This window comes from Chelonia mydas, chromosome 19 (genome assembly GCF_015237465.2).
Source record: "Chelonia mydas isolate rCheMyd1 chromosome 19, rCheMyd1.pri.v2, whole genome shotgun sequence".
In the NCBI taxonomy this organism is placed as follows: Eukaryota; Metazoa; Chordata; order Testudines; family Cheloniidae; genus Chelonia; species Chelonia mydas.
Window position 1 is genome coordinate 3602133 of NC_051259.2, and position 23422 is coordinate 3625554.

Below are 23422 nucleotides of genomic sequence, written 5' to 3' on the forward strand. Positions count from 1 at the left end.
TATTTGGCTTCTTTGGGGGCTGCTGCTGTGCTGTTCATAGAGGTTTCCATGAAGTTGCCCAGGACACCACTCAAGTAATTTCAGGTTTTTGTTCGTGCCCTTGTCCCGTTGGCATGTGGATATGTTTGTGGAGGGGGGATGCGGTTTATCAATGAGTCTGTTACTAAAACTGCACTTAATTTAAACCCGCCTAAGCAGATCCCACTGCTGCCAGCACTTCACAGGCAGAATTCACAGTGGAGTCAACAGATGGGCTGGGTGCAGACTGGCAGCATGTTCAGGCAACTCTAATAAACTAACCTCAAATCCTGCCCTCTCCTCCATGACCAGAGCGGGTCTTGGACACTGTAGGACTTGTCTGGCTGAACTGCACCAGGAGCAGAGGCAGGACCGGGGGGAGGCAGGGAGCTCCTGCATGCCACCAAACCCAGCTCCTTGGGGCACCTTCCCAACCACCACTGCGGGACCATAGCGGGGATCTTGTGGTCAGAGGGAAAGCTTGTGGACTCTTGGCTATAAAGATCTGTCAACCATTCTCCCTTGACAAAGGGATGTGCATCTGCGCTGGAGGCTAGTGCAAGAATAAGGTGGCAGTAGCCCCCACTGACCTCATCAGGGACATTCTGCACCCTATCTTATCCCTACCAAGCTCAGTTACTCAGAAGGAGGATCTGTGCCCTGCAAGCAATGAAGTTTTGCCCACTAAGCTTGTTAGCTCCATGCAAGGCACTTAAAGAAGAGTTTTTCATTAGTAAGAATAGTCAATTAACAGCATAAATGTGTTAATTAATTTTTTTAAAAGCTGGTGTCAGGTTCACGTTGCTGCTGTGAACTGAGCTTGCCTGGTGGCTTTATTGATTTGTTTAGATTTATTCACACACACACACACACACAGTCCCCGCTCCATGGGCTGTGGGAGCCCCTTGACGTAACTAGAACTGCAATCTTTCAGTCAAAAATTGTTTTTGATTAAAAATGGCCTTTGTTTAAAAAAAAAACCCGAAAAATTGTTTGGGGTTTTTTTTTTTAATTTTTTTTCCAATTTTTGGATGGAAAAAACTAAATCAGAAAACTTTTGAGTTTTCAATTGTCCCTCCTTTTGCTCCAATTTCCAGTCTCGCTGCCCCCCACCCCCCCCACACACATACTCCTCTTCAGGGACAAAATGATAAAAAGGAGAAGGGGGGAAGGAAAACCAAAATCCAAACATTTTCAGGTTTTCGGAGTTGACAGGGGTGTTAAAATCTGAACGTAGTCATAAGAATTTTCAAGAAAATGACATTTTTTTTAAAATATTTGCAAAGCATAATTAGTCTTTTTGGACCAGCTCTAGGTATAACTCCAATCCGACATCACACATGCCCAAACAGAACGCCGGGGCAACAGCACAATTCAATAGAATTCAGCAGCAGCCAGCTAGGCCATGCAAAAGCTCAAATCACCCAGCTTCGCAACAAACCAGTGTAGAAAAAACGGGCGTCTATCGAGATATGCAGGAGAGAGGCACCCTGGGCTCTGTCGGCTGGTGCTCTGGCTAAGCTGTATGCAGTGGGACAACTCAGGGCAAAAGAAGGGAAACTGGAGGTTCCTTTAGAATCTATGAATTGGGCCTGACCTCCCCCGCCCCCGATCTTATCTACCACCTTATCCTCTCTCCATCTCCCATTCCTGGGTTGGTGCCTTCTGTCATCCTTGAAACAGCCTCCCATCCTCCTCTCAAGCCCTGTTTCACACTCCTGTCCCACAGAGTCTCCCACACACATCTCCTCTCCTTTAAAGAGCATTTGTGTGTGATCTGTTATGTAGTAGCTTGAGTGACAGCTCCAGAAAGTGCAGTGACTTGACCAAGGCAGTAGACAGTGACGGAACCTGAACCAAAAACCCAGGGGACCTGATGCCAAATCTACTCTAATCCTGAGATCATGTGTGATGGCCGCTGTCTTGGCCAACACCAGAGACAGAACTGGAGACTTCCTGAGCTAAAAGCACGAATCCCAACAGCTTGAACTAAAAAGCCGGTTGGGCTCAGGGGGGCACATCTAACATACACTGCCAGTGGGTCACGCACACGCCCTCGAGGCATCAACTCATGAGGAACAATCCACGTTCCAAATTCACATCTCCCCAAAGGAAAGGCCATGTCAGTGTAACTTTTAAAGAACGCACCCAAGGAGCAGCCCAGCCACCTTCTCTGAACCTGGCTTTTAAAAAAGGCTTTTCCACTTCCAACAAAGGGGAAAGAATTCATTTAAAAACATCTAATTAAGCAGTAAGTCATGACAAGGTTCGTGAAACTCGGAGATAACACATGCCTGGGAGGCATTCTGCAGGCTGAGACAAAAAACAAGGCCTTCCACTGTGCTTGCCCTATGTTATCTCACATTAACACACACCTTGTTGTATCCTGCTGCAGTTATAAGACATTAAAAATATCATTTTAATGAACGGGTGCGTATGCAGGCACGGGTCAGAGTAAAAAACTTCCTTTTAATCTTTTTGTCTGTGATTATTGGGGGGCAGGGGGTGTATACACTGGAGGGAAACAACACCTCACCCAAATACTGGATACAGTCTTACAATTACAGGTCTTTGTGGCCTTGTATTTTACAGAATGACACCACATCTTCCCTTTCTCATGGCAGGATATGACGTTACACTAATCTCTTATGAATATACTTAATTCATTAACTGTTTTTTCCCCTTGCCATATCAGGCTTCATGTTGTATTAATTAATCTGAATTCTACAACACATACTGAAATTAACAAAAAATAAAATCACTCCCCTACCACCACCACCATCAAACTCTACCAAGGCCCATCCTACCACTGGCCTACACAGGAAGCTCCCCCTGAAAATTCTACGTGTGAATCAGGGCTTTTAATTTTGCAGGAGGATTATTTTTTATCTTGAAACCTGAAAATTGTGCGCAGGACTAGTCTGTGTAACTACCTATTTCTCATTCTCCCTCCTTCATTCCATCCATTAGTTTGTTACATCACTTGTTGCATTTAGACGCTAAGCTCTCTGGGGTAGGAACTCTTTGTTACTATGGGTCTGCACAGCACAATGGGGTCCTGATCCTGATTGGAGCTATGACACTTCCACTATCGACAGCAAAATATCCTCAGCTGACAAATCAAACAAATCAAAATAAAGACAGCAAGACCCTGATACTGCTGCCTCTGAAATCAAAGGAAGATTTGCCACTTCCTTCAGAGCAAGCAGGATTGGGCCCTAAACCTGCAAGTGCATTGGATGCAAATAGCTATTTACGTTTGGTGCATGTTTTATTTTGCTGATACTTAAGAATTATGAAGCACCAAAGCCATTTATTTATTTATAGGACTTCATTTTAGACATCTAATCCATCACTCTCTTTCTAGGTACTCATCTGATCCTCCTGACTGTTGCATCTAAGCACCCATCGCCATACCATCATGACGATGCAGGAGCTTTTTGGGCAGACATGCCCTCTGCTGCTCTCACAATGAATATGTGTCTTAAAGGCACAAAGGTACCTAAGAGATTTTTGTTTTCTTTTGAACAAAAAGGCTTTATGAGAAAGTTTCAAACATTCCAGAAAGGGCGTGAATGCGACAACCAAATAAACCTCCTTATTTCTGAGATCAAACTGCAGCCGTTCAGTGTAAAACTCAACGGCACCGTGCTCAATTTGACAAACAGAAGAAAACTTCCCTCCACCTTCTAAAAGCCAGCAAAGTGAGGACTCTTTAAGCTACCCCATTTTGAGCTCCAGCTGATTGTTTTTGGACATGTGTTGTGCCTCCCATATAGCTGTTTGTATGAAGATGCTTTTTAATGTCAGAGTGTGAGCAGCTGTCTCACGCCTCAAAGACACGACGACAGCAGGTGAAAGAGAGCAGAAAATGCCATTTAGCTGAATCTATCAGGACAGCCAAGGCCTACACTGAATTTTCACTGTGAGCTCAGAGGCATTGTTTGACTGTTCTGGTTAAATTATGGTGTTAAGAAAAATATATTCCCCTTCTCAGTTAAGGCTTGATCTGAAAAATGGTTATGGAAAAGAGGCATTTCTAAAGCACTTTCCAACAAGAGAATGAAAAAACAGGTTTGTGTGGCGGGTGGGTGGGTGTGTGCACATGTGGGATAGTCACAATATCTGTATCACCCTGCTTTAGCTATTTAAGATTTTACATATTTTCTTCTGAAACTAAAAATCTCTTATCACTTACCATGTTAGTAATGGGGGGACGGATGGTCCAGTGGTTAGGTCACTAGCCTGCGACTCAAAAGATCCAGCTTTAATTCCCGTCACAGGCTCCCTGTGTGACCTTGGGCAAGTCACTTAGGTTATGTCTACACTGCAACTCAAGTTGTGACTGCAGCACGGGTTGACACACTTCAATCTAGCTGTTGTAGGGAACAGGGGTGGATGCAGCTTTGGCACAGGCTAGCCACCATAGTACAAGCCTGCTGGGGACTGTGGGTACGTACCCAGGTTGCTGGCCCACATCGGGGTCTGTGCTGCTGTATCCTCATTGGTATTGTTACCCGTGCTAGCTAGATTAAAACTAGGGTGGGTATGCTGCAATGACCCCTTCGTCTGCAGTGTTGATGTACCTGTAATCTCTCTGTGTCTGAGCTAAAGCCCATTGAAGTCAGGCTATGCCAGCACCTATATTAGGATTCAGCAAATGCCTCACAATGTTCTCTGGATATTCACTTGACTATAACACCGGGTTTTGTTAGCCTATGTTCATCCTCCATCCCACAAAGATTCTAGCAAATGTGGTTACTGGGAGAAATGTTCACGGAAACAGTGAATTTAAGACAATTATAAGAATATTTGTGGAAAGTGAATTATGAATGCATATTTGCAACCAAAATCTGGCTCAAAGGTCTGCACATCCAATCAGGGAATAGAACCAATCCCATCTGATCGTATGGGACCCATCAGAACTAACCTACGCAGCAACTTCTGAATAGTCACAACAACAACGTGCTCTTGTACAATCTACAGACCAAGAATTAGCCATAGAAATTACCCAGGAAATAAGAACAAATAAAGGAGAAATCTGAGAACGTTGTAAATTCGCTCAGAGATGATTTGTGAAAAACAAAGCGGCTCCTCCATTCCCTGAATAAATTGTTCAGTCTGCAATGACATCTCCACAAACAGTGGAACCTTCTTGCAGGCGCAAATCCCCAGCCTGCTGCCATGCTTAAGGAGCTGGATAAGAACAAAATCTGGCCCTAAATTCTTTAGCCCTGACTGTCCGTGCTACAAACTATGGTGCACATGGCTATATCATTGAGAGAAATAGTGTTGTTATGCTTTATGCGTACTGCACCTTTAACTGTCGAGGAGCCTCCCTGTCTGCTGCTTGGCAGCTGTCATTTTGTGTTTCCTTTCAGATGCAGAATGTTGGGAGTGAGTCACACACTCTGGACTGATCCCCCCTACCTTCCACTCTGTGCAATCCACTGAATCTGTGCAAAGCGTGTGCAATTGGGTGTAGGAAATGCCAGCAAATCAACCAGCAGTGTTTTATACCTGCCATGCACAGGGATAAATGACTACACAAGGTGCAGGGCTACTGGGACTCAGGCTCACATTCCCTTCCTCCCCCCTCCCCCCGATACTTAATATTTGTTCGTTCTTTGCTGCTTTTCTCAATCTTAAATAAAAGCAACTTAGACAGAAGGAGCCATGTTTAGCTCTGCGAGTCTGGGAAAACACAACAGATCCATATCAAACCACTTACTTCATCTCTTAAAGCTACACAGAAATGGTCTATGATGACACTAGCTACCAAAACTACTGACGTTAAAAAAACGCAACCAAATATTTTGGCAATAAACCCTCAGACTAAATGAAATCTCCTCAGTTGTGACCCTACCTGCTGTTGCAAGTATCTGAACGAGATGTCTGCAATATTGAATAACCGCCCTCTGCTGCAGCTTTACTCCATTGCCAAACAGATTGCATTAAATCTCAGTCACTCAAGGTTAGTATCAATTTGTGCAAAGGGAATATGGATCTGCTCCAGCCAGATCTATAATTATGGTCGCTGTACTAAAGAGATGAGGCATAATGCACCCTAGGGACTCCCAAGGTGACAGACTATACAGGCAGAGCTACTGTTTACAGGCATCAGAGGTCTTTGTTGGGAAAGTTAGAGAGGTCTCTTAATATTTTGCTGCCATTTTTCGGCTCAAGTTTTCTGTAAAATGATTTCATAGCTTGGGACATGAGAATCTTTCAGATAAAGATGGGAAAAGGTCAGTTTAAAGTTGACGGAGTGGATGATGGAAGTTTTGTTGACCAAGTGAGTTAGCCATATCTCAGCACTTAGAAAGGAGTTTTTTCCCCTTTTCACCTGCAAAGATTTATATTAGATTTGTGTCCGGGAGATCCATTGTGGGGAAGTTATGGATTAAACTTCCCTGATGCAGTCAGATTAAAGTGCAATTCTTGCAATACTGGGTGCTCTTCACATTTACCCAAAACATCTAGGAGAGAGAAATATACTCAGAAATCCCCACTATAAATGTGTTCATCTCATAACTTTTACTCCCTGACTGTAAATTGCTTAGAATTTGTCTATGCAGGTTTTTTAAAATGAAAAAAAAAATGGAAATTCATTCTTTCAGTGATGCCAGAGCAGGGAAGGGTGGATCCCGCAGAGAAAATGCAACAATATGTGCTTTGGTGTCTAGCGAATAAAAATAGCAACCCCAGACCGGAGCAAATCCTGAGGGTCCTTATTCGCTTCTCCCTTAGTGTTTACACAGGTAAAATTCCCAGTTACCTGGAGCAAGGGCTTCCAGATTTGACCCTGAAGTAAGCAGAGGTGAATGAAGAAAGAATGATGCAATATCACCTCAAAATAAATAAGGCTGCAAGGTAATTAGTTCTGCCTACTTCCAGTTAACGGCTCCACTGTTTATTTACTATTGACTAGCAACTCCCTGGCTTACAATGCAAAAACATACCTTCCCTTCAGACATGCAAAGCAGAATGGGCAGTTATTTGAGGATTAACATACCATTAACCATGGCTATAGATATAAACTCTGGACAACGTTAAGGGCCTGATCGGCTCCCACTGATGTGAATGAGATCTTGGCCACTGACTTCAGTCAGAGAAGGATCAGGCCCCCGTTTCTTTTTGAGTCAAAATATGCCCACTCTTGTAGGTGTTGCAGAGTTGTTAATCGAAAAGGGGAAACAGACAGGAGTTACTGAGCCCAAACTGCGGAGTGTAACGGTACTGAGTACCAAGAGAAAAGTACAGGGTCTGATCCTGCAAGCATTAACCGGGGAGCAGAACATGTAGTGCTGTCAGAAACCTCACTGGCTAGGCATGGAAATACTGCACCCTCTAGTGAGGGTTTTCAAGATCTGGCCCACACGGTCACCTCCACCCCAGAGCGGGATGCACAGGCACCGTTTAAGGCCCATAGGCCTCTTGCTGGCCACCTGCACCAGAGGGAATTCCACTCTCACTACCTTAAAAATGAGGGACACCTTTCTGTGGTTTAAAAACTTGCCCATGAAACATGCCATGGGCCCAATCCTGGGGCTCTTATTCTGGCAGAACTCTGTTTTGCTAAGGAAGGCAGGATTGGGCCCCGGGTTTAGAAGGCTGGTTGTCTTTCTTTCTCCGTGGAAAGATATGGTTCCTGGGCAGAAGTAAAGCTCCCTGTTACATTAGGGAGAGCTGGGGATTCTTTTGGTTTTTTGGTTCTGCAAAGTAGATCTTTTTCAGATACACATTTGCAGCTATTGCTCATGTAAAAGTTGCCCCAACTGCCTCCTTGCATCATAACACAACAATTCGGACTGTGTTATTGCTGAGCCACCAAAATGTTTTGGAATACGAGATTATCTGTTTAGTTTGCACACTCTGCACTCTCATTTACGAACTTCACAATCAGCTTCTGCGTGCACATACAGAGAGATCTGGAAATTGTGTGCAAGGCTTTAAAGACACTATACTGGGGAAAACAAAAACAAAAATCTGATTACTCTCCAAAACATATTGTATGTCTTTATTCTAAACATAGCAGTTTGCTCGAAAAGAAACCTGATTGGAAATTGTCCACGGGCACTGAAGTTGCAGAAGACTTGTATCTACTTGCCTCTTCTTTTCAGACTTTTTTTCCCCCCTTGAGACACTGCAAAATCTTCAGGATGCAAGCCTGGCTTTGTAACAATAATGATAATTCCAATTTGGGAGACAGAGATTTTCTAAATAATCATAAATTTTGACAAGGGAAGAGGGGGAACACCCTCCCTTCGCACACTGTAATTACATCCAAACTTTCCAGACTTGTATTCGCATTGAAGCATATTTTAAAACTGTTATCTCTGATGCTTTTGGCACACACAAAAAAGCAAATGTACAGCAAACACTTATGTGTAATGAGAGCGCAAACACACACTGGAGCCTGTTGTAACGATTTCTCATGCAATGGTATTTAATGAAATGCCTCTTATATGTTCTAATTAAAGCTAAAATAATTATGGTTGTTAATGCTTCACTGAAATGCCTTCTGTAATGAAATTTTATTCTTGGAATAACAATTTTCCTGTAAAGGGTACTGTAACGTACGATGGTTTTTTCTTTTCTTTTTTTTTACTATGTAATGACTACCATCAGTGCACCATTAATGTCGATTGGAGCTTTGCCTGAATAAAGATTTGCAATATTAGACCCAGTAAGAAAGGATTCTGATCTCTGCTAATCTCAGTGATTTACTCTAGGTTCCAACTGGTGAAATTAAGATCAGAAGTTGGGTTCAAAAGGTTTACCCCCACCCCTCACACCCTTTCTTCTTAAAACACAGTATAAATAATAGAGAGGCCTGGTTTCTCTGTTGCTCTATACTTTATAGAATATAATCATTTACACCAGTGCAAAGTTAGTGTAAGATACTACCACTCTGATTTCATAGGGGTTTACACACCCACTTTACACTCATGCAAATGATTGTACAAAGTGGAGGGCAATAGTGAAGCAGGCCCCAATTCTGCAATCTTTACTCAGGCAAAACTCCCATTGACTTTACTGGTGTTTTGCTTGAGCAGGAGGACTGCAGCCCCAGGTCTCTCATTATTAACCCAGTTCAGGTGTCACTCAGGTGTTATCAGATATAGTTATCTCAGGAACCTTTGCATCCCTCTGAACTTCAGAAACCTGAAACTGCCCATATTAACTGTCACCACTAAACCTTTAAAGAGGGCTGTGGTTTTGTCCCTGTGCTTGTGTTTAATGGCTACACGTATCAGTGGTTAAACAGCGCTTTCTATCTACATGTTTGCTCTCTTCAAAATGTGAAGGGAAGCCAAGAGCAGGGTTTGACTATTTCATACAAGTTATTATCCCAGGGAGCCGCATAAATCGATCATGGTCTTAACGCTCTCGACAATACTCCGATGAAGTTTTTATTAGAAAAATATTTCACAGAGTTGAGCTATTTTAACCACGGGTCTTTGTTGTCAAGCAGATGGGGGCGTTTAACAGGTAGAGGCGAATGAGTCGTAAATTACGAAAGACACTCTCAGTGACACCAGAGACCGTCAGCTACGTGTGTGTGTGTACACTTTGTGCGGGGCTGTATTTACGGCTCCACTTTCTCTGACTGTCATTATTGCAATCCGGTTTCAGAGTAGCAGCCCTGTTAGTCTGTATCCCCAAAAAGAAAAGGAGGAACTTGTGGCACCTTAGAGACTAATCAATTTATTTGAGCCTAAGCTTTCCTGAGCTACAGCTCACTTCATCGGATGCATACTGTGGAAAATACAGTGGGGAGATGAATGCATCCGATGAAGTGAGCTGTAGCTCAGGAAAGCTTAGGCTCAAATAAATTGGTTAGTCTCTAAGGTGCCACAAGTCCTCCTGTTCTTATTATTGCAATCCGTTTTCCTGACCATCAGAAATAGGGAATAAACTAAAGGAAAAACTATCGCGTTACCATGGCAGGCGTTATTAATCTGCGGGTTACATTCTGCTGTCGGTCATTAGGGTTTACGCTGGTGAAATAGTGTTGAAAATCAGTGGCCTTGATTTGCGCTGGGGCAAGGAAGAGCAATTTGGCTGTATCTTTGGGCAGGGAGGAAGTGTTTGGGGTTCAGGTGGGAGGCTGGTTTCGATTCTTTGCTTTAACTGGGGGAAGGTAGTCAAGGCTCATCTTTACAAGCTTAGGGGAATAGAGGGCTCTTGAGTAGAAGCGGGCTGAATAGGTGCAAAGTAGAAATATTTTGCACAGAATGAGATGAATGCGACTTCCCCTGTTTCGTAAAAAAGTGTTTTCAGAGAGAGCGAGAAAGAGACCCCGGGACGATCAGTAAATACACCGAGTTCTCAGCAAAACCTCCAGAGCGTTCAGACGCTGTTTTATCTCCCGGGTCTCACTTCACAAAGTGACTGTTTAGCGTTTGAAACAACCCACTATTAACCTCCCGCTGAACGCTCGGCCTGTTTGATTTGGAGTCGAATTTAATTTGGGAAGGTTAAAAAATAATCCGCTCAGGTGGGGCTCCCAAATTAATCCCAAATAATCCGCTCAAGTGGGGCTCCCAAATTATCTTCAGCCGGCGTTAGGATCAACTGCGCTCAGCTGAAGTCAACTCCATTTCCCTGACATCAGCTCGCTTCGCTTTTCCGATTTCTCCCCAACAAGGATTTTGTTTTACACGGTCAGGGAGCGACTGGAGTCTGGGACAGGGAGGCAAATTCTGCATTTGCTTTGATTAGTATTCATTCGGATGGCGGGTCCGATCCTCAACCCTTTGTCGAATTAAAAACAAAACAAAGTTGAAATCAGGGCAGGATCTGGCCCTTGGCTTTTGTAAGGTTAGAAATAAATGGACTCTGTCATGGGACAGCAGCATCCGACTCAGTGAGACCCGATGGCGGGGAAACGAGGTCAGGATCCGAATCAAGGGGGTGAGAGAAGCTGCGAAATGGCTGAGATCAGAAACGAGAGCCCCTGCGGTAAAGCAGTGGGAATGGGTTGTAAGCGCCTAGGAGCCCCCCGCCGAGGGGAGCAGCAGTGACAGGCTTACAAGACTCAGTTTCCCCGACCTGATCTTTAATCCCAGGCTCTGGAAATAACCCGGGGTTTACAAAGCGCCTTGCAATCGTTTAAACATCAAGTCTAACGTAAGAGTGTCAAGGGATAAATATCTCTGGGTCCATCGAGATCCGTGGGCTTTTTATTTGAAACCTTCCCCCCCCCCCCCGCTTTGGCAGTCCGGCTAGATGTACAGAAGTGCAGTTAATTCGCAGATGAGCTAAACGACACCAGTCACCCCATGAGGGAGGGTTTGTTCTTCCTTTGAACTGTTCCCGGGGATTGTAACTCGCCTGGCGAGCTCTTCCCCGGCCGGCCAGAGGCACGGCGGCCTTGCGCGGCCTCTTGGGCTTTGTTGTTTTGCAAAACAAGATGAGAAAATAGTCTCGAAGCTGCATTTTATTAGAGCCCTTTACGGGGGGCATCCCTCCCCTCCGTCCGCTGCCCGCCCCAGCCCCCTGGGAGAAGAACATCCCGTCGACGCGTTTCTTCCTCGCTATCGTCTTCTGCTGAACGCTGTGGGGGGCGGGGGGCCGCAAAGCAAAGCGCGACCCGAGCCCTTTGGGGCGCACCATGCAATGGCCCGGGAGTCCTCAAAACAGCCGGCCCGGCCGAGGGGGACCGGCGGCTCCTGCCCGCCCGGGGAACTTCCTCGGGAACCTTCTCTGCTCGGCTCCCGGGCCGGGGAGACCTGCGCCGGCCACGGGACGGGCTTGGCTTATGGCTGATCGAGTCCCTCCGACTGGCTGCGCCCCCGGTTCGAGTTCAAGGGGGTGAACTAGCGGGAACTCCCCGGGTTTTACACCCCCCCCCCAGCAGACCGGCAGAGGCTGCCCCCCGCCCGGCCCCCCAGACAGCAGGGGCTCATCGAGAGGGAGGACTGACAGCGACCCTAAAGCAGCTGGGAGGGCTGATCCTTCACACCGAGATGGAATCTCATCCTTTCCTGCCCCCTGATATTCGGCACATTTCCCGAGGAGCCCTTTTTGCTGTGGCATTCTCAGCCTGTTACCCTGTCTGGGTTTCTCTCGCTTTCTTATTTATTTCTTTTTAAAAAATGACCCGGTCTCATCCAAAGCAATGGTGCTGCCAAGAGCCCAAAGACCCTCTCTCTTTGTGCTGCCTTGGTCTGGTGCAAAGCACATGCCGGGACCATTTCATGAAGAAGAGAAACTAGTCTTGAAAAAAAAAAGAAAACCCCATGCGGGTCTTCCTGTGACACCTTCATTCTCCGGGGCCAGGGGCCACTTTCTCTCTCTGCAGTAATGCGACCCCAGACGCCTCTCTAGTCTAAACCCCTAGTTTAGTCCGAAATCCATATAGACTCGCCCGTACCATTGTTTTGGTCCAGACTGAGACTTGGCATACCGAGGTCCGATTTTTAAAAAGTAGATTTACAACAACAACAAACAAAAGAAGGAAGCCAATGCACTGGCTTGCTCAGAAGGGATGCAAGGTTTCGGCGCCGACCGAAGAAGTCTGCAGGCCGAAAGCAAAGCAGGGCAGTTTGCAGTCACGGTTGCAAATGCCTTTTATGTTGCGTTAGTCGAGAAAGTCTCGTTCCAAAATACAGCGCGGTAATTAATTGTCCCTGGTCTTTGTTTGTTTGTTTTGTATTCAAATGGCTTCCCGGGAATTCCTCCCGCTTTTGTCCCGACTTTAATCCGGCTTGATGGGGGTGCGCGGGGGGAGAGGGGGGCTGTGTGGAGTGTGACCCAGATGCTGTGGTCTCGAAACCAATTGCTCTGCGTTCGGGGGTAACTTTGGACAGCAAACTTCGCGAGGCGCCCTGGCGGCGCAGCGCCATCAGCGCGCAGTGAACGGTTGAACCTTTGCACGGACTTTTTAGGAACCTGCCCAGCGATTATGAAGCCAACCCCTGAAGGTCCCCGAGTCGCTGCTGGAAGGAACCAGCGTTTTTCTGCCTATTACTGCGCAGTGACTTTTGGGGGGATTGTCGGTGTTTGGGGGAGGGCGAGGGATGTAGACGCGGAACTTTATTTTTAAAAGTCCTAACCAGGTTTGCCCATTTCTCCATAACCCCTGGGAGCTGTTACGGTCCGTTGGGTAAATGCAGTTTCCAGACCGGGAACACATTCTGGGCTCTCCTATTTAGAAATGCTGCTCTGGAGATATCCTAGTCCAGGGATAAATAACCTGCGAGATCACCGCGCGGCTGCTCCCGGCAGCACCAGCCGCGTGTCGGGACTCAAGAGGCGGGACAAGTTCCTGGAAGAGTTTGCAAACTACGCGCCCCGTCCTGCATATCTTTACCCACGCGAGCAAGTCTGTACCGGGCCGGCCTGAGCCTGCATTCCCCGGCCACGCAAACCCGGGGGTGCCGCAGCAAGGCGGGATTGGCTAGCACCTTTGCACAGGTTGCTCCTGAGGCAGGCTCTCCTAGGCCGGGCTTTGTTTTTAAGTTGGCTAATTGAGAGCCCCAGGCCTGCCGGTTCCATAGCCGAGCCAGCCAGCCTGCAGGCCCCTGGAGAAAACGGCTCCGCTTTGATTTTCTGTCTCGTACAACCAGGAGGTTTGCCACCCACCCCCGGGCTGGAATTCCAGGCTCAGGGCTGGTCCCCCTCGGTCCCCAGCCAGCCCAGCGAGGGGGATGTGGTGACATTGGCCGTACTCTGCCCTCAACCCATGTGGGCGACTCGGATGGGGCCATACCCTGCCCAGAATCCCTGAGCCCGAGCGCGGCTGAGCGGCAGCCGACCTGCCACCCGCAGCATCCCGCTCGGATTGGCCCGGGAGTGTTGCCCTAAGTCTGAACAGACAAGTTTGGATGGGCCGGAGCCTGCCCGGATTCCTGTGCAGAGAGTTAGCTGGGGAGTTGTATGGGGGGGGGATTTACTGGGGGAGGCGGGGGTGCAGTGACTTGCTCCGGTGTCTGGGTCCCATCCTGGCTGTGCCAATGACCTGCTACTTGGCCTAGGGTAAGACCCAGATCCAAAGCGCGCAGGGGCCAGCAGCTAGATTCTTTCCATCGGCCCCTGTAAGGCAGGGATACTATTCACCGGGGGGGCGGAGGGGGGGGGCTAGCCACGCGCTGGGTGTTATTCAGCATTATGGAAGAAGGTTTGGGGCACGAGACGGACAATTAGACATAACGCCGCTGGTCAAAGCCCTCTGGCCCCCGGAGACGCGTTTCTCCTTCTTCCGACTGTTTGTGCGCGTTTTGCTGGGCTTTCCCTGGAGTTTTACTGCTCTGGCCCCCGGGCCATTCCCGGCCTATCACCCTGTAGGATGGTTGCCTTGGCCACATCCGCCGATATGACCCACGGGCCGCTTTCATATGGAGCTGGCTGAATGGCTCCGCCGCAGCTGCGGGGGCTTTTATTTCTTATTCCGCTCTCCTTTTTCCCCAGGCGCTTTCAACCCAGCAGGTCTCGTTTTTTAAAAACTATATTTGACCGTTGCTAATGTTATTTTACTGACCCACCTCAAACGGGACATTTTGATTCTAATGGGTGACTTTTTAAAAAAAACAAAAAGGCAACTGTCATTTTGTCTGCGATGAGCACAGATTGTAAGACCCCCAGCCCCAGCCCGGCCGTGAACCCAAGGCCTTTCCAATGCTGAGCAGCGAGCCCGGATGGGATCCCAAGCAAAGTCAGATTCTATTTTTAAAAATATTTTCCTAATTATATTTGATCTCCTGGGGAGGGGGCCGGAGAGACACTCCCCGCCCCCTCCCCCCGCCAGCTTCGGGAATTCGCAACGATTTCACTTAGCCAATCAATCGGGCGAAGTGCAATCGATCGGGAGCTGCCGGCCAGGACAGTAAATAATCAATAGTAGATAATCACCCCCGAACTCTCCCGCTTTCTGCAAGATAGCGACTGCTCTTACCAGGAGCTGGGATTGGTGCATAGTTTAAAAAAAACCACCACCACCCCCCGTCCCTGCTCCACAGAGGTTTATTGTACCTCTCCTGTTCCCGGCTGCTGAAGGCGCCGATCCAAAGCCAGCTGAGATCCATGGAAGCCTTTCCATTGGCTTCCTTCGGCTTTGGATCAGGCCCCGTGTCCACTAGCTTGGGGCCTGGTCGGAGAGGGCTGTAGAGAAGTCCCCCCACCCCACCCCAGCACCCTTGCGTAGGAAGCAAGAGACCCAGGCAGTCCCCAGGCGCCCCCGACATTAAGCCCCAGCCAACCTCCTTCCCCCGGATCTGGAGCAGCTGCGGACTGGTGCGAAATAGCCCCAGCGCCAGCTCTGAGCAGTAGAGTCCATCCTTGGGCCGTACAGACTTGGTGGGGTGGGGGGATTCCAGTTAATCAGTGCCCTGCCCCCCCCCCCATCTGTGTTTCTCCGGCCCCTCTGAGCTCTGACATTGTTAGTGCTTTATGAGGCAGTAAATATCCAGAGGCAGGGAGGATGCATTTGAACGCCGGGCAGGCCCCTAAGTAATTACTTTTAATAGGGAAAAAAACCGAGGGTCTCTGCAAGAAACCGGAGATTGGATCAGGCCCTGAGTCCGGAAATTGGAGCAGGCAGCCCGGATTGGCAGCTCGTCTCTGAGCTGGTGTGAAATGTGTTTAAGGGATTATTTAAAAGGAAGAAATGCCGGGGCCGGACCCCATAAAGAGGCGAGGGACCCGGAACGGGTGTTTGGAGCAAACCCTGCGGCCTCAAACCCTAGGCAGCGCCAGAGATTGGGGGCTCTCCCCCCCTTCCCAGTGGGAACTGGGGTCCCATTGCAGCGCCGGCCCGGTCCCCAGAGGTGGGTGGGCTACTAAGAAGGCTTTCCTTGCAGCCCCTGTTTCCAGAGGAGATCTCCTTACCTTTCTTGATCACCGACTGATCCAGTAAATTCAGCCCGGCATCATCCACAGCCTGAAAGCACGCAAGGCACAAATATTAGGGTGCTGCTTTCCTAATGCAGAACTGAGGGGTGGGGGGCCGTGGAGATCTCTCCGTTTTCAAACGGGCCACATCATCAACACACACACACACACACACACACAGCGGAGATCTAGGCTTCCCGGGGCTTTTCTTCAAAGATCGAATGAGATAAATTAGACCCTACAAATACTGGGCTTGCAAATGGATTCGTGCAGCTCCTGTGAACAGTCACCCCCAGTTATTTCATCAGATACTTTTAAACCTACTTTATGACTAAATTTTTACAGAGAGCAAGAATCTAGAGTTGTTCTTTCTTGTTAGCAACGCGCAGACTTCCCTGTGCGAATATACTGCCTCGGTCGCTTAGGGGGGCCGGGGGGTCGTTCCAGGTAACTCCGGAGCTAATTCCTGTTTAAGGGGGGGACGCAGATAGTTTGCAATTGCCTCCAAGCGGCAGACAAACAAAAATATTCCGAGATTTGAGAGGACAGAGGACTAGGCTGTTCGCAGTGCGATTCTAGCGTTGGTCCCAGGATACGGAGAGAGACCAGAGAGGCGAGGAAATGTTTTTTATTGGACCAACTTGTGTGAAGGGAATAGATTTTTCCTCAAAATGGAAAAAAAAAATTGTATGAGTTGGGGATTAAATATCGTTCTGGGTGCTTTTGTATTCTTTGCGCATAATGTTTCTTTCTCCGTATTTCCTTTGCTAGAGAGTTGACAAATCCGGAATAAAAAGCACACGCACATAAAAAAACCAAACCAAACCGTGTCGTGTTTTGTTAAAGTAATTGAAGTTCTCTACAAAACTCCTGCCCCTCTGCTAGCTACTGTCTTCACGTGGTAAATAAATAAAATGATACGAAAATACAAATAGAACTCGAATTACTTCGGTACACTTGGGAGTGCGAACAAAACACCGACACAAATTCTCTCCCTGGGCTCTTTGTTAGCAGTTTGTGTCTTTGATGGCTCAGATAAAAGCATCGCTGGAATATAATTGGATCAAACTAAAGGGAACGTCTCGATTTCTGTCCTTTAGAACGAGGATAGTATTTTGCTCCATCTTTTAAAACAGTGAAATGATGTTTTGTAAATATCTCTGCGCAGCCATTCCCCCGAGTCCGTCTGCGGCTAATATCACGATATAAAATGAAAACAGGAGAGGAGACATCGTGTGGCTAGAAAGTTATAAAACATTTCACATTCGGGGCGATTTGGATGGCAAAGGAAATCTAGTTTCTTGACGGGACAAGAGAGGAAAGGATCTGAGCGGAGGCGCAAATTCGGGAAAAGCGAATGGGAAGGAGAGTCTGGAATTTGCAGCAAATCCAGAATTTACCGCAAAGATCCAACCAATACAATTGTTAAATAAGAAAATGAATATATCTACCGGACCGTTTTGCAATGGAAATGTCCCCCTCGATCCTCCCCAAAACAACCAACCAGGCAAAACACCAGTTCCAAGCGCAACCTTCCCCCCCTGATCCTTGTCATTTTCTTTTCTTTCTTTCTTTTTTAACGAAGCATCATCGAAAACGAAGGGGTGAAGGCGAAAAAGGAGAGCTGCACTTTTAGAAGCGCGCCCTCCCTTCGGAAAATGAGCCATCTCCACAGCCTGGATGTGAAGGTCCCAAACCTCCCCCTGCCTGGGCACAACCTTCCTGTTACAGCAGAACCAAGGGTCTTTTCGGCTCGGAGAGACCAGCCGGGCATTTTCGGGATCACTTTTTGGTTTCACTCCCGGGATGGAGCATTTGGTGGAGCAGCGAGGGGACGTTTTATGATTAATTGACCCCATTGAACAGCTTCTCTCAAACAAAGGGGCTCCCCCTTTAGTCCCCCCCACACTTTAAATTAACCCCCTTGAATCTCTTTGTTCCACCCGCTTTCCCCCCTTGGGCTGCCCTGGAAAGTCCGTTCCAAAAGACTGGACACAGCGCGGGGGACCCCTCCAGAAATGCAAACCGGGCCAGGGGCTCCGGGCTTTGCGCACCCAGGGCAGCCAGCTGGGATCTGGGCACCGGCGGAACCGAGCCACCCCGGCCGGAGAAAGGCTGCTAACTCCCCGCCAGCCCCCTCCACCCCCCGCCTGGCGGGCCTTGGGTCATTACACAGCCCCGGCATGTACCTGGATGTCCTCGAGGCTGGGATGTCCGAGTCCATGGAGGCCCAGCGGCCCGTCTCCAAGCCCGTGGCCCGCATCGGCCAGCCCGTGCAGCAGGCGGGGGACCCCCGGATATTCCCGGCGGGGATCCAGGCTCAGCGCCCGGTGGGTCTGTGAAAGCAGCCCCGCTTCCTCCTGCCGGGCCCGCTGCGAGTGCCAGCCGGGCTGCTGGTGCTGGTGGATGGGGTTGATGGTGCTGTACGGATCCCCCAGGTGCGGGTAGCCGGCCTCCTGGCTCTGCGAGTAGGGCATGGGGGGCTGCGGGTAGGGCGGCGGGAAGTAGGGGGGCTGGAAGTCCGAGGCCGGCGTGTGGCAGAGCGGGGGAGCCGAGGAGTAAGCCGCCTGGTTCAGGGAGGAGAGCTGGGAGAGGCGGCCGCCGGTCGAGGCCCCGTTCAGCCCATCGGGACGGTCCTGCGGGGAGAAGAGAAGAAAGACGCTGGTCAGGCGGAGCTGGGGCCCCGGCTCCCTCGCCTCCCCCGCGGGCGCCCGGCTCCAGGGCCACCTGGCTTCCCAGCGGCGCAGAGAAGGTCACCAAGCCCTGGGCAAAGCCCCCAGCTCCAGCGCCTGACACCGCCTGGCCACCTCCCCCGCCACGGGGCTAGGAATCCGCTTTGCCCCCTGGCTCCGCGTCCCCTTGGCAGGGACAGGTCCCCGCTCCAGCCTGCAAACACCTTCCTACCTGCACTTCCCTCCTCCGCTTGGATCCCCCCGAGCCTCCCCAGGAGAAAACAAAGCGTCCGCTCGGGACCCCCCGAGCTCTGACATCTGGCCAGAATCAGAGGGTGAAATCCCTTCTCATTGGGAGGGACGAGGCTGCCTCCATTAAATATCTCTGGGGTGGCCCCCTATGAGTCTCCCCCCCCCCCCCAACTTACCATGGCTGAATAAGTGTGAACTAGCATCTGTGCGGGGGGGGGAGGCCTAGAGGAAGGTGTCAAAGCAGAGACGTGGAGGAATAAAAGAAACCCCAATAACAATCCTTCAAAATCGGGTACGGCCCAGCAGCTCCATGCAGGAAAAATCCCAGATCCAGCGGGGGGGAGTTACGCGGATGGCTTTGTCCCTTCGATTACAAAACCGTTCAGTTCCGAAGCGTTTCAGATGGTTCCCACCTCCCTCTGCCTCTGAGCCCAAACCAACGCCATGCACTCCAGTTATAGAGCCGGGGGCGCGCCGGCAGCGCCGGGAGCGCGCGTTAAAGAGACAGAGCCCGAGTCTCGCTTTTTTGTATTATTATTTTAATAGGCAGGGGGGAGGTTTGTGTCTCTTTCTGGGGAGGGTTCTTTTTCTTTTCTTTTCTTTTTTTTTTCTTTTTAAACAACCACTACATTCAGGGAAAGAATCTTAAACAAAACATATCCGTGTGAATTCGTTTACACTGAAAGGACTCTGGATTTAAAAAAAAAACAAAACCCACACAAATATTGAGAGAGAGAGAAACCGTTTAGCAAAAATCAAATTGGTTCTTAGAATTTTTCTTAGTGGTTCTTTTAAGACCAGGTTTGTCTCTTTTCCGTTGAATACGGATGAGGCATCAAAGGGGGGGGGTTGATTCCACTCCCACGGAAAATTCAGGGGGAATTTTAACTCTCGAGATCTCATTAACTATTCGCCTAATCTGGATTTGGAAGATTTGTGTTTCCTCCTGCTCTGCTTTGCTGGATTTTTGTGCCTTTCTGCCGGGGGTGCACCGCTTTCCATGGGGTCCATTACTTGCATTTTTTTTTGTTTCATTCTTGCATTTTTGTGTTGAGCACAGACTCATTTAAAAAGAAAAGTCCTCCCCTTTCCCCCCCCCCCCACCCCCGCCTGTTGGGGTGGGAGCCGGTAAATCCCAACCACCGCAGCCTCCAAGCAGGCTGCAAAAATCTTTGGAAATTCCGGTTCTCCCCCCCCCCCCCCCGCCCCAGCCCCTCAAGTCCACTGATGTCGACGCTGTGTCCCGCGGGCTGGGGGGGGGGGAGGGGGCGGTTGCTGGAGCAAAGAACAATTTCAAATGGCTGAGTCGTGGCTGGGCTGGGGGAGGGAAGATGCTCGTGGAGGTGGATCGCGGTTTAAAGGAAACGTTTGTGTGGCTCTAAGGTTTCAGTTGATTAGCCTGAGCAAGGTGTTAATTTTTCTCTTGTACGAAAAGCGAAATTCCCAGTAGCAGCCTCGGAAATCAATCGATTCTGCCTCCCCCCCCAGTCCCCCAACCCGGCGCAAAGCGGCTCCCTCTGCGTCCAGCACCGACCCGCGGGGGTTATTCTGAAATTTACGAATTCACTCTCGAAATTGCAAGAATAAAAATACGCAGGAAACTTCAGAGCAGCAGCCGCAGACTCCAGCTCCTTGCGCCCCCCGCTGAAACCCGCCCACTGTCCAGCACCCCCAGCCTCTCCCCGCCCGGGGGAAGGAGCCCGGCCGGGGGGCGCCGGTCGCGAACAAATCCCTGGTATTCTTTAGACAGCAATCTCCAGGCTCATCGATACATGTTTGTGTGTAAATCCCCCAGCCCCTCTGGACCCCGATCGTCCGGGTGGGCCAGCGGGCGGGCCGGGCCCAGGCAGGCGGGGGAGCCTGCCCGGGGCAGGTTTCACCAGGTGAGCCGGGTCTCTGCCCGGGGCTCCGGGCGAGGGTGGAGGCCGGCCCGCTGCCGCCTGCCCTCAGCCCGCTCCGCAGGTGTTTTGTGGTTCAGAGCCCGTATTTTTGCAGCCCCGGCCAGCGCTCAGCGAGGACTGGGGGGGGAGGTGGAGGTGGAGGTGGGGGTGGGGCGGGGGTGGGGGTGAGCGTCTGTGTGAATTAAAAACAACGAAATAACTGTGTGACCCCCCCCCCCGCCCATGCAAAAAGAACAGGAGGACTTGTGGCACCTCAGAGACTAACACATTTCTTTGAGCAGAAGCTTTCGTGAGCTACAGCTCACTTCATCGGATGCATCTGCAACGCTAAGGTGTGACCCCCCCCCCCCCAGAGCTGGCGGCCCCTGCTCTCGTCAGCAAACCCTGAGTGCTAAAGTCTGGAGACTTGGAGTGTGAATCTCGGGTAGGTGCCAGTTTAGCGCAGGCACCCACAAGCGCATCTGAACAAAAACCACAGCACCGGGCGTGCACACACACGTATCAGCACCCGCGTGCACGCACACACACACACCAGCGCATCTGTGCAAAAACACACCAACGGATCTGCACACACACGCAAACGGATCTGTACAAAAACACACAAAAGTATCTGCACACACACACACACGGATCTGCACACACACACACGGATCTACACACACACACACGTGAATCTGTACAAAACCACATAAACGGATCTGCACACAAACACACCAACGGATCTGCACACACACGCAAAAGAATCTGTACAAAAACACACAAAAGTATTTGCACACACACACACGGGTCTACACACACACGTGTATCTGTACAAAACCATCTAAACGGATCTGCACACACACACACACACGCAAACGTATCTGTGCAAAAACACACCAAAGTATCTGCACACACACCAACGGATCTGCACACACACACACACGACCAGTCACACACACGAACAAATAGATCTCCATAGCTCCCCACGGACTTTTGTAACTACTCAGAAGTCTACATAGCGACACACGCCAAGATCTCGTTAATTGTCCATAGACACACACATCTCTCTCTGGAGCCGGACACACAAGTACGCTTCTGTCTCTAGAATTATCCACCCCCCGAAAGATAATTACACACCCACGGTTGCAATGCACAGACGTCTCTTAACACCTGCATCCCACACAGACACACAAATCTAGAGCCACGTGCCTTTATCGATGAGGGGCTGCGCACACAGCGAGCCGTACAGCTGCCCTAAGCAAATATTGTCTGCATCACAGACACACTCAGTGCCACGCCTCGATCCCTACCTACAGACACACACAACCGTCTCCCGGGAGTGCACAACCAGACACCGGGAAATGAACATCTGGGGGTGCGCCCGCATCCCTCTGAAATAACACAACCCTGGGCACCGCGGAGATTGCTCCCAATTTACGGCGTTTGGAGAAACCGGATCAACTTTGCTTAACCCCCTTGAGCCAGCCCCAGGCAGCCGGCCCCCTTCCCCTCTCACCCCGCTTCACGGGGCTCCCGCAGCAAACCCGGCATGTGCAATTCTCCCACCTCCCGCAGGACCCCGCAGATGCAGGGACTTGGTCCGAGCAGGCGAGAGAACAACACACCGGAGACGTACAAACATTGTCCCTCAGGCACCGAGTCGGAAAGTGGCGAATTAGGCTGTTTATTGCGGAGTGGAAAATCATAATATTAAAGGAATCGACGTATTTCCCTGACAATAAAGATATTACGGATTTGTTTTAAAAAAAGTGCAGATGCCCCGGGTACTTCTCACCCTTCACAGCCACGACGTGCAGGGAACTGACTGGCTGATCGCCCCTTTCCTGCGAGCCCTCCAGAGGCAGGGCCCCGCGCCCCACTCCACCACAGTGAGCCCCCAAGGGAGGGGCAGAGAGCCGGGGGGCAAAGTCGGATTTTAAACAAAGTCTGATCCCTCACTTTCCTGTTTGCGCGTTAGCAAATGTCTCGCCCCAGTCGCTCCTGAAATGCTGAGATTCACATACACACACACACCACACACACACACACTATTCCCCCTTGGAGGAACACGAATGAGGACTGTGTTGTTGTTACACAAGAGACTTGAAGGGACATCCAGAAACCCAGACTATTTCGGGTTCTTTCTCCCTCCCTGCTGGGGCTAGTCCCACAATACAAAGCCTTATTCTGCCGGTCCAATAAATCATTTCCCAGCCTTAGGACAAAGCCATGTGGCATTTCCAAAGCAGGTTCCCTGTACCGGGGGCAAATCACACATCCTTCCGGATAGGAAATAAAACGAGGAGAAAGGAGCGTCACCCCACCCTTCACAGCTGCGAGGATATCGCACAGACAGGCTTGAACTCCAGAGCCTGGCCAGCCTGTAGCAAAGGGGATCCTGCTGTATTTTAAATCAGCTTAATACATCATCCAGCCCCAGCCCCGAGAATAATCATTCTAATCACCAGCATCCCCACCCAGCTCCTCACCTGCAGGTACAAATGTTCTTCTTTCACGTTCTCGGCTTTCCAATGCATTTTGGGGCAGAAGGGAACTAAAAGCGCCTTTGTAAAGAGATGGAACAAACAATCGAATCGGACGAGCCAAATTCTTCTCCGGCTCCCTCCCTTCTCCCGAGGCCCCCTTTCCTCCCCAGCCGGCGGGGCTCGCGTTCGGGGCCGGGGGATCCAAGCTCCAGGAACCGGCCAGCGAAGGGCAGGTTCCAGGAAACCCGCCGCCCCTCGGAGGAGCCCGTGACCCCTG

At 49.8% G+C, this 23422-nt stretch overlaps 1 protein-coding gene across 2 annotated transcripts in view; it reads right to left on the minus strand.

Annotated features, from left to right (window-relative positions):
* The window catches only part of TFAP2E (transcription factor AP-2 epsilon), a 48115-nt gene extending 28265 nt beyond the window's left edge, over positions 1-19850 (minus strand). For both annotated transcript variants that reach the window (XM_027823139.3, XM_027823138.3), the window contains exons 1-3: positions 18956-19850; positions 18045-18491; positions 15853-15904 (exon numbers count right to left, since the gene is read on the minus strand). In XM_027823139.3, coding sequence (XP_027678940.1) covers positions 15853-15904; positions 18045-18491; positions 18956-18982 — 526 coding nt within the window. In that variant the 5' untranslated portion in view covers positions 18983-19850. The remainder of the gene's footprint in view (positions 1-15852; positions 15905-18044; positions 18492-18955) is intronic.
* Between the last annotated feature and the right edge of the window lie 3572 nt (positions 19851-23422).